This window comes from Chlorocebus sabaeus, chromosome 18 (assembly GCF_047675955.1).
Source record: "Chlorocebus sabaeus isolate Y175 chromosome 18, mChlSab1.0.hap1, whole genome shotgun sequence".
Taxonomy (NCBI): Eukaryota; Metazoa; Chordata; class Mammalia; order Primates; family Cercopithecidae; genus Chlorocebus; species Chlorocebus sabaeus.
This window is the reverse complement of record NC_132921.1, coordinates 49,863,252-49,875,326: the sequence shown is the minus strand read 5'-3', so window position 1 is coordinate 49,875,326 and position 12,075 is coordinate 49,863,252. Positions and strand designations below refer to the sequence as shown.

The 12,075-nt window shown below is 33.8% G+C and overlaps 1 protein-coding gene across 1 annotated transcript in view; it reads right to left on the bottom strand.

Annotated features, from left to right (window-relative positions):
• The window catches only part of CCDC178 (coiled-coil domain containing 178), a 483,946-nt gene that overhangs the window by 171,516 nt on the left and 300,355 nt on the right, over nt 1–12,075 (bottom strand). The window contains exon 20 of the mRNA XM_073006503.1: nt 2,005–2,154. Coding sequence (XP_072862604.1) covers nt 2,005–2,154 — 150 coding nt within the window. The remainder of the gene's footprint in view (nt 1–2,004; nt 2,155–12,075) is intronic.

Below are 12,075 nucleotides of genomic sequence, written 5' to 3'. Positions count from 1 at the left end.
TTGGAAGTACAAATAAATCTTGGAAGTTTCCCTGAAACAGGTGTGCTAAAAGTGATTCGTCTGAGGGATCACAAACATAAACCCAATCTCCTAGCAATCTCCACTGTCTGTTCCTACTACAGTCTCAGTCCTTGTATCTTGCATCAAGATTTGCTTTAATTCCAAAATGAGATCAAGATAATTTTTCTCTTACTATGAAAATGTGATATTAGAGCTTTTTCTTAAAAAGCATGGGGTCTCCACAATTTATGCACGTATTGAATGTATTTGTCATTTGCCACCAAGTGATTCTTTATAAACTGATAAGTGTACATACAATTTATTTTTGTTTCCCCCAATTAGAAAAGGACATACAGTAAAGCCAATGATTATTTTCTCCTTCTCAATTATGAAAAACAAGTAGAACATATTTAACCTCAAATAAAAATGTCAAATGCATGAAATGACTGGACAAATTATTCATAGATACATACATGCCCTTTCTTTGAATCCTGCAAAATGGTTTGAGGACACTAAGATTTTGGTAGATAGTTGTATTATCAATTCTTTCCCAAACACACTTATTTCATTCATTTTTTTTTTTTTTTTTGAGATGGAGTCTCACTCTGTTGCCCATGCTGGTGTGCAGCAGTGCATTCTCAGCTCACTGCCACGCCCATATCTGGGTTCAAGTGGTTCTCCTGCCTCAGCCTCCTGAGTAGCTGGGACTTCAGGCGCATGCCACCACATCTGGCTAGTTTTTGTATTTTTAGTAGTGACAGGGTTTCACCATGTTGGCCAGGCTGGTCTCAAACTCCTGACTTCAGGTGATCTTCCCACCTTAGCCTCCCAAACACTTGTACCTCCATGTATCTTCATGTTGCTATCATTTCAAGATTTTAAGAGAAAAATGCATTCTTCTCTTTCCTAATGTATTCAGAAACTTTTACTCTCATGAGAGTAGATGAATGGGAAATAAGGAAGTAGATAGGGAGGATGCCAGACGAATGTAATAATTACTTACAGTTGTATAGCAGCCCTTAAATTTCAAAGTAACTTATTATGAATAGCTCTTTTTTATTATTTACCAAGTAACTTGTGAGGTAAACCTTATTTTATAGATGAGAAAACTGAGGTTGGAAAAAGCAACTTGCCAAGATCATGGAGCTAGTAGAACTTGCATTCAAATCCCACCCTTTGCCTTCCCAACATTCCGTTATAGCCATAAGCATAGCACCACTATTCTAAACCACTGATTTATAATGCAACAATATGGGTGATACCCATAGGAGAAAGGATCAGTTTGGTTTTCATGGTTACGTTGTCAAGAAATAATAACTATATTTTCTGAAATTTGAATCCTGGAGGAAAACAAATATTCAAAGGAAAATATTTGTTCTTGTTACTATCTGGAGAACATAGAGGAAGTGACTGTATCATAACACACTTAAGAAATAACATAAGAAAATGGGACATTTTCTTCCTTTTTGATTCATAGCATATTGTGTGCTTTACCTTTCCACATACCATTACATAAGATTTTACAAAATATATTTAGAATTCTCAATGATTTTCAGTAATTAGAGAAAGTCAGCTATTTTTCCAAGTTTCCAATTAATCTCCATATCTAATAAGAAAACAGTTACCAGAATTTGGAGCCTGTATACTAAAAAGACAATTTAGAGGCCTACCATGGGAAATCACCCACTCTTAGAATTCAAATATGAAGACTATGATAATATATTTAAATCTACAAATAAAAAATTGGCTTTTCTGGTCATATTAATTAAAAGCAAGTTAGTATAGAATAGTAGATTAGAAACTAAGTTTTTCATTTCTCCAATATTCTTTCAAAATTCAATTTTAAAAGGTTGATATAAATATACAACAAAACTACACAGAGAAAATAGGCCATGTTGTGGAGTATCATCGTCAGATCAGAGGTACCCAAACTGACTACTTTTTACTTTTATAGTGCATATACGACATAAATCATTATCTTAAAACAGTTAGAAAAACCAATACCTGTTTCTTGTCTCTAATTGAAGTATCAAGTGATAGCTGTTTATCATATATATTGAAATAATTGTCCTTTTCCTTTAAGAATGTAGTCTGTAGCTGTTGATACTCTCGAGCTAAATGCAGATTTTCTTCAAGTGAATCAGCTACTATTTTCTAGAAGATAAAAAAAATATAATTTAATTGTGCATATATATATATACACACACACACAAATGCAATTAAAATAATTTGGATTTGTTTGAATTTTTACATCTTTTAAATTATCTAAACATGCTCTATTATGTATAGTAGAAAAATAACAAAATAACCAAAAAATGTTTCTCCTGATACCAATATCCTTTGTTGATTTAATAATATTCTTTTTTGATGCAGGCTTTTTTTTTTAACATTAATGTGTGATTCATCAGAGTTAGTCTGACTTTTACTTCACCTCTTTTCACTGCCTTTTTCCTGAACTTCCCTCGATCATGCCTTGAAAAGTACCCAATCCTGGGACCCTTGAATCAGCATCCCAGGAGCACTTTCACAGTTTCCTGTCCTCTTCTCCTTTTCTCTAGCCCTTGTGCTTAAATGAGTAGATGGTACCTTCTAGCTTAGAATTTCATCTCCATGAAGTTCAGAATGTTGGTACTCACAGAAAACATTAAAAACATAGACAAGGAAAGAGTAAGAGAGAATAGGGAACTCAAAATTTAGAGGCACCCAGTGTCATTGTTTACAATTAATATATTTTAGTTATGTTTAAATAAAAGTTAAATCTGCTACTGTGAGCAGTTGAGAACTTTATAATGTCCTCCTCCATGACTAAATAAATATACGTCAAATCTAATATAAACTCTTTAGAAAATAACTTTGCATCACTATTCATTGGCAAGTTTGGGGATATCTATAATTTTAAATTAAATGCCTGAATTGAGTTTAGTTCCTGTTTTTTTTTTTTTTTTTACATTACAGAAAACTTACTGACTGCTTAAAAAATACGGTATTTATCAATAGCTTTAAATATTTTCAAACCTGTTAATCCAGTAATTTCTCTTTTGGGAATCTATTCTAAGCAAAATGCTTTATTCATTACAATGTTATTTATAATAGCAAAATAAGTTGTCAAAACATATAAATGCAGATTAATCATGATGATGATAATGATGATTAAATAACTAGATACAGAAATAACCATTTTGAAGCAATTAAAATTGTTTCTTTGTGAAAATTGCCATCACATCAAACCTTTAGTATAAGTTGTTAAAAAATATATTGCCATGTGATAATGTGTATAGAGGAAATGTAATTCAGCAGAAAATTGCCTGTACAAATATTTCTGTATTTACACACTTGAAGATTTATTAAGGTCAACAAACATATTTCTCATGAAAGCCTGGTATCCATATTGATCCCTAATGATAAATATTATGTCATAGCTATTCTTCAAAAAGCCAAAATGACCAACTGAGAATCATTTTAAATGCCCTTGTCTTAATTCTGTCACAATAATTTAAAACTTCAGTAACTTCTATCTATAAACTTGCCTAAAATCACACTGAGTTGTCTTTTGTTAGGAGGACAAAGTTCTATTAATATTTTCCTTTGGTGGAGATTCTTTTCAAAAGATAGCTATACTAATTTTAGATATCATCATTAATATTAAAATCCAATCCTGAAGCGATTAACTTGTAACATTGATAAATGTTCTACTTTAGAAAGGAATAGGCATCATTTTGAATATTTTGTTCATTTGTTTGTTTGATTAAATCTAAGCACAACTCTGATATCTGGGACATCCTACTTCTCAGGTGCTTTTCTTTCCATTTCTAGATGGCTACCATAAACATTTAATTTGAGAGAAGTGATACAAAGTTATGGGATTTGCATTTCACCTATTTAATGGAACTTAATTGGGGAAATATTTTATAATACATACTTTGCTCACTGTTTAACATGCAGTTTTATTTCTAAATGCATACGTGTTCAATTTTTGAATGATACCAGTTCTTCCACTATATGTATCGCAATTAAAATATATGCCAAAAAATCAAATTGTGTAATTATGCCAATAAATCTTCAAAATGTTACATCAGTCACAATATTTTACATTATCATTTTCCAGTAATGAATATGTGAAGGATATAGCAGTTCACTACTTATTCCTGAAAGTCAGTGACCTTCAGATGTATAATGAAGTTTAAGTTTTATTCATTTTAAATAATAGTATTCATTCAACACTGAAAATGTTTTATTAAGTTTAACTGAGAGTCCACCTCACAACTTTGACTTGTTTAATTTTAACCAATATATTGTTAAATGTAAATGACACAAAGGGGGAATGATAATTATTGGTGGAAATATGTCCAAGGGAAATAGCCCATAAAAGGATAACTGGAATACAGAATTCTTATTTTTTTCACTTCTTTCATTTTCCATATTATTACATTCCAAAAGGCCTAAATACATTTAACACTTTCTCAAAGATAGATTTATTATTATTTATTCAATTTCAATTATTAATATTTATTAAGATGGTAAAACATTGGGAAGATAGCTTGGTGAACCGAAGAGACGTTATGAATGTTTGTTAATAGTTTCCACATTGTCTAGAATTTATTAAGGAAAATATCTTGCTTGGTGATGGTTTGTTCTTTATTATCACAAATTTTTCATTAAACCTTGATACTTCGGGGATATTACTGCTTCTTTTCCCAGTATTTTATTAGAAAATAAAGATTATGCTTATAAAGACTGAACAAAATCTAGATTGTAAGTTCCATGAGGGATGAGACCATCATTTTGTTTGCCCTAAGAGATGTTGCACTGCGAAGATCTAACATAAGTAAGTGCACAGGTTTTTAGTAAATGAATGAATGCATGTACACACATAATACTAGTTAGCAAATACATACATTGTGCCCTTTGGAAACACACATTTTGTTTTTCAACTTCTATGAAGTAACTGATTGGCAATATAACCACCATTATAATATGGCACATTCATTGTACTATTTGATACTGTACTACTTGAGAGGTGAAGATCTTAAGTATATAAAGATAAATCATACAATATGTTTTTGTATTAAAAACTATTCTAAAGATAATCATATTGTCCAGGTTTAACAAGAATTCTTTATTTTAGGTGAATCATTGACTTTCAGAAGGTATGTGACCCTCATGAAACTATACACAGCATTTTTCTTGGGTTATTTAATTAGCCCATGATCCCCAAAGTGTGGAAGACCCATTGCTAAGGAAAGGCTTGGCTTCCTCCTCTGTCAGCAAAAATGCTGAAAAATGGAGACAGGTTGAGTATTCAAAATACACCAATAGTAGTTCTACTCATTTTTCCCCCCCTTGACTTTTCTTGTTCTTTAAGCCATGGATTCCACTTGGACTTTTCCTCAATTTTCTCCACTTTCAGTTTATTTTTCCTTCTTCCCATCTCTCACTGGGTAAGTGGGGACTAGGGGCTTCCAATCAGAGAACTGGTTCTTTTTGGGAAAAAATATAAAGCCTGTATCATATTTCTGTTTCACTTTGTGATATACAGCAAAGAAATTAGAAATAAGGCTGAACTTGCCTGTTAAGATATAAATTCCACATATAATGAATAACAACTGAGACTTACATAGTCACTTTTAGAAGAAAGAAAATTAACCAGGATAGCAAATCTTTACTGTAACTGAATGTAAGATATTAACAACCCTCCTCTCCCTAAAAAGAATATGTCACTTTAAAAGAAGTTGATAAGCAATGGAAGCAAAAATGAAATAAAGTCAGGGACACTAACATAGCCGGTGCCTATCAACAGAAAACCTTCCTCCAGACCCAAAGCCTCAACCGCTTCAGTTCTGAAAACCATTCCACTCCCACTCTAGTATTAGTTATGCTGTGTTACATTAGCTTGATGACAAAATTGAGAATTAGAAAAAGAATAAAAGCTAATATTAGGGAGTGCTTACATAACCAGGAGCTGTGCTAGGAATGCAGTATTTACTGAATTTATCCTTGCAACAATGGTCTGAGACTTTATATTATTATCCTCATGTTACAGAAAAGAAAGAACAACGCAGAGAGATATCAGTTGAGGCAAACTGTATTTTCCAAAAATGGCCACAGCAATATCTTCAGTCTCACATGTTTTTTCCAGAACCTTATCACTCCCTATCCAAAGGTACAGTCTATTTCTCCTTCCTTTGAACCTGGTAGACTTGTAGCTTTTCCAGCCAATCAAGGATGGTAGAAATGATGCTAAGTGACTTCCCAGGTTGGTTTATATAATAGAAAGCATACAGCTTCTGCCTGGCCCTCTTTTTGAGAGCATTCACCCTCGGAACCTGCCACCACATTGTAAGGAATCTAGGCCAGAGGCCATGTATAGGTGTTCCAGCGAACAGTCCTAGCTCAAGTCTCAGCCAACAGTACCAGTTGTGAGTGAGTGAGTCAGCTGAAGATAAATCTAACCCCTAGCCTCCAAGTCATCCAACTGATGTCCAGAAAGGGTGAAACAGAGACATGCTATCCCCACTCGACGTTATACAAATGTCTGGCACATAGAATCATGAGCATAGTCATTTTACACCATGAAGTTTTGGGGTATTTGTTATACAACCAAAGCAACTGAAACGCCAGATGTCTTGTGCAAGGTTGCACAATTATTAGGCAGAGGAGCTGGGCTTTGCATCATCAAGTCAGACTGGCTCCAGATCCTGTACCCTTAACCATCCAATATATTCCCTTCATAAACATGAGCCAGCACTTTTAAATGCTATATGCAATTCAGTCTTCATGAAACGTAATGACATTAAACAATCAAATCAAATAACTGAATTCCGTAGTTCTAAGTCCATTTCTGCTAAGCAACTGTCTTATTATAATCTGGCTAACATAGCATTTTGACATAGATGAAACAGACCACTTATGAAAATCAGAATTTGGTCCCAGGCTACTGTTAATTATACATCAATATGGGCATATTGGTTATATATTGTCAGTTTCTTGTGCTTTTTGATCTACATGATTCCATGTCCCATTATTTGATTATGTCTGATGCATTCCCTGGCAAGACCAAATGCATGGACTTTCAAAGTTGGGACCTGTAGAACTGTGGACTATGGTTGAATGCACTAGAATAATGCTATCCATGGAGATCTCTGGAGCTTCCGCCAGAGACACTTATCCTGGACAAAGTTTAAATCTATGTGAACTGTTATTTTTAAAATCAAAGGTGGACTAATGCCAAAGGAGATTACAAGAAAAAAACTTCATTCAAACATTCTAGAAAGGTGGTGATGATTAAAATATTTGCACTATACATGTAAGTGCAAAAAGTGAAATGGCTGTTTACAAATACCTTATTGTTAGTACAATCATCATGGTGTCTATGACTAAATGTATAGCAATGTGTCATATACACCCTTAATTACTCTTAATATAGGCATTAGGATCCAGTTTACCAGGCAGAGGGGCTAGGTCTTTCTTTAAATTATGTATTGTAAGAGAGCTGTCATCTTCTGACCCAGTTCTAACTCTCCCGTCCTGATGTAATTATCTGTTGCCATCTCAGCTAATCTTTTCTGATGATCTGTCTGTCATCCCCCAATTCTTGTTTTTTAAGAATTTACTGCAGACAGCTCCTTGCTTTCTTTCATCTCACCAGAGCTCTGCTGGCTCTTGCTACCACATCCATATTCTTGCACAGACTGCACCACATTCACCTCAGTCCTCTGGATGGAAAGAATGGACTTCCCACCAGAATCACCAGAAAACAAAAAATGTATTGTTAGTATTTACTGATTGATTTTACTCCAGAGCATCCTCACGTCTAGCCTTTTTTTTTCTTTTCTTTTCTTTTTTGGTTTATTTAATAATTTGTTTAGCAAACCCTTGGTAAGTTTACTTTATGGATTCAGCTCTATGGCTAGGCCAGGAATTAAAAAGAAGGATAAGATATAATTCCTGTTCACCACGGATTACAAGCTATAGTTGGAGGAGGCCAAAGTGTGAAAAATTCTATTCGAATTACAGTGGAATTGATTCTATCAAGTGGGGGAACGGCATAAGCAAAAAGCTTCGCAGAACAAAAAATAATCATTGACTTGAATCAGAAGATCAAAGCTGCCCCACCACATAGGTTAGTATATATCTGAGCAAATTTGGAGGAGTCAGGGTCAAGAGAAGTATTTTCTTGGCCCCTTAGGAATATTAGATTATTGTTGCCTATGACTTGTGAATTAAACTCTCATAGATCAGGTTAAATGTTCTGCTGTCTTTTGATGTTAGCATATGACTAATAGTGTAAACAATAAAATGTATCCACATATTTAGTATCCTATCAATGCATAGCATTACCAGTAGTCAGTTCCAAGCACCACTGTTTCAACAGTATATGATCCTGTGCACATGCCCATGCATTACACCATTGATCCCATCCCAGAGAATCGCGTACGGTCCTCTTATATGCCCTTGGCACATTTCTGCCCTTCTCGAGCACTGGAATGATAGTTTCGCATACCGTGAGGCTTTGATGTCCTTAAAGTAGGCATTGGTGCTGAGACTGATTCATAGAATGTACAGGGGATATATTTTAGAACAAACAAGACAAAGGGGCTCCAAGTCTCTTTGTGAGTAACTTCAAAAGCATCCCCCACTTTGATTCACGGGCATTAGTGTGATTAACACAAATGTTGAAAACACAGGCTGATCCTCTAACAATGTAGAAGACAGGGAGAAAATATCTTCTTTATTAAGGGCATCACCTACAGTGTGCATAGAGGTATTATTGCATTGCTTCTCCCTTAAAATCTATACACCAATTACTACAGAAAGCAAGAGTTCTCCCTAGTGTTTCCAAGAAGCAAGTCTGTAAGAATGATATGTGTCGATACCCTGAAGCCTCAGAGGAGCAAATAACTGTTTTAACTCTCCCAGGACCCACTTCCTTGTCTGTGCTGCCATGGAAACCATTCTCTTGTCCAAGGCTAGTTCTCTGATAATTAGTTTTAAAAGAACATTCTTGATTTGTAAATGAACAAATCAGTCCTCTGCATCAAGGTTATTACATACCTTAAACTCCATGTATGATCATGTTTAACAAAATGCTCTCTATTCAATCATTTATTCAAAAGTACGTATTGAGCAAGTGGTAGACAGAAAGCAGTATGGGAGGTACTGGCGGAGGCACCTTTATGACACTGTTGGATGAAAGCCTGTGACATGCAGCTGACCAATCAAACCTGTCTCTGCCCGAGTCCAGGGGAATACTTCCGTTAGCTGCCCTACCCCAGCTCCCAACTCTATGAGGACACAAAGGACTCCTCATCTTACTTTCCTGACTGGCTTACAAATTTAGCTACTGCGTTGATTTATGCATAAAGTTTACTAATGGACATTATGACATTGCCTTTCAGAACTCAGAAGAAATTAATTGAGAATTTTTGAACATCTTTTGTTAACCCTACTTGTTCCCTATTATTATTTTTGTCTCCATTCATTGTATATATTTGACCAAGAATTATTGATAATAACATGAAAAAAAAATCCCACAATTTCATGGCAGAAGGAGCTTGCAATCAGATAAGGGAATAGAGGCATTCACAAAGCTAACTACATCAGGATGTATTATGCATGAAGAAGGATAAAAGGCATAACCACATAACGATAATAGTTCCATGAGAGATCAGTTCCAGCAAAAGTGATGAGCAAAGTTTCAAGGAAGCATCAGTTTGTCAACTGATTTCTGGAGATATTTCATATAAGAGCTCTGTATGTGGTCTTAGCAGGGAAAACCTGACTCAGAAATACAGGTGCTTGTTAATTATTAAAAAACACTTGATCAATGTGGGTCTATGTTAAAGAAAGAACCATTTCTCTCCATGCTGACTATAGTATTCCTCCTATAACTATTGAATAAGTTTAAGAAAACCTTACACAAATGCCACTTATGTTAGGTATTAAATTTCCATTTGGTCAAGTTTTCTTGAAAATCATTTATGTCCCTCCAAATAATTTGATATAACTGATTACAGAAATAAATTATGTAATAAGAAAAGAAGCAAAAATCAGTTTCACCTAATCTATATCCCCAAAGATGTTTTCTAAGTTAAAGGACATGATTTAAATGGTTACAATATTTAAAGTGTATAACATCTTAGAATAATCCCTGGCACAATTTTCATCCTCAGTAAATGACAGTCACAGTGATAATTCCTCTAAATTTATTAACTGTGTATTAAATAAACTTAAATTTTTTAATCCTGAATATATTTTTGAGTTTAATAATTTTTTTCTGATATCAAGAGTGTTAAACAGAAACGTATTTGATGTTATGCCCTTGTTAACTATTCCTATGCATTATCATCATTTTTTTATATTTTAATTTGCTTTAATAAGATATATTAAAATATATCTTAAATATATTTTAAGAATACATATTTTAAAATATATTTTAGGAATATATATTTTAAAATATATTTTAGGAACATATATTCTAAAATATATGTTTTAAAAGTCTGCTCCTCTTTTCATGGTATCATGTGAAAGACTCAACAACCATTTCCTCTTCATGTGTACCTCCTGATTTGAACAGTTTAAGATTTAGAAAGGTTTCCTATTTACTCACATTTTAATGATATACATTTCTACTTCACTGGCGGAAAAGGCTGATCAGTCACAGAAAGGTCAGTTAACACTAAATAGACCCTTTCTTTATGTAATTACAAAGAATAATATCTTTGTGCTGATGGCACAGCACATCGAGTGGGTGATGCAGAGAATTAATGCACTGCCTTCTTGGCCCATGGGATACAGATTCCAATACAATAACCACGACTTATTCTAATTATGCAACTTTAAAAGGTCATCAGCAAAAACAGTTAAGGAATTACGAACTAACTTTATCATAAAGTAATAATATACTGTACAAATGCAGAAATTGTAAGAACAGTACCTAGAAATTTCATTACAAATGAGAGAAAAACTGATCTAAGGGGTTCCAGAACACATATTATGGCATAAATTCAGTAAAAGCTTTGAATGATTAAAAAATATATATTTTGCAGGTTGCATTGATGTAGTCAGATAACCTGATGCTGCTTTACATTTGTAGAAAATGGTTAATTTTGAAAGCACTTTTTAAATTTAATGTCAATTTTATTGTCATATCTATGTTAAATAAGAATTTAAATATTTCTTTTAGAAATCTATTTGTTATGAAGTAATACATGCTGATTATATTATATACAAAAAACAGAGAGGTACATGGAGTAGAAAATTAAAACCTTTCTTCACAGTGACTGTCATTTCTATACTCCAGAGATAGCATTAACAATTTGGTGCAAGTCCTTCAGAAATGAAATTTTTAAAAAAATTTTCTACATCGACACTGAGGAAATAGAGGCCAAGGAAGCCAATTTCTTGCCCAGGGTCACACATGGACAGAACATTAAGGCTAGGGTCCAGCCTAATTTCAGTCTGACACCCTTTCTGGGTTTACATCCCTTCCTAATCTTGGGTATGAATTGCAGAACCCTTAAGATTCCAGTATGCAAATGCTCTAATTTCTGAACACCCTATAGAATTACATCAGCCTTTCAAAATAAATTAGATACTCATGGAGGAGAGTGCTTTGAAGTAAAAAAAAAAAAAAAAAAAAAAAAAAAAAAATAGGCCTCAGAGTCTTTTCCTTGGAGATTCAGGGTCAGAAAACATTAAGACTATTGCCACAGATGTGCCAAATATGAGAAGTACAGTAAATAATTTGCAGTCTAATACAATATCCTTATGGGTTGAATTACTGGTAATGTCTTCATTATTTTGCTGCTGTATTGGGAAAGAAGAGATTATGAGTATTTCTACTCACGTGGTACTGTTGTTCACATTAGGGCACTGTCCAAACCTTGCAATGTATCCCAAGCAGAAATAGGATATAAAATACCTAAGGCCATTTTCTACACATACTCATTTTGGGATGTGTCTACTTCCCAAAATAATTTAATATTGGTATAGGGGAAAATGATATTCTAGATGAGGGATCAGTCAACTATGGCTCTGCAGGCAAATCCAGCCCCTGCATGCTTTTGTAGATAAATT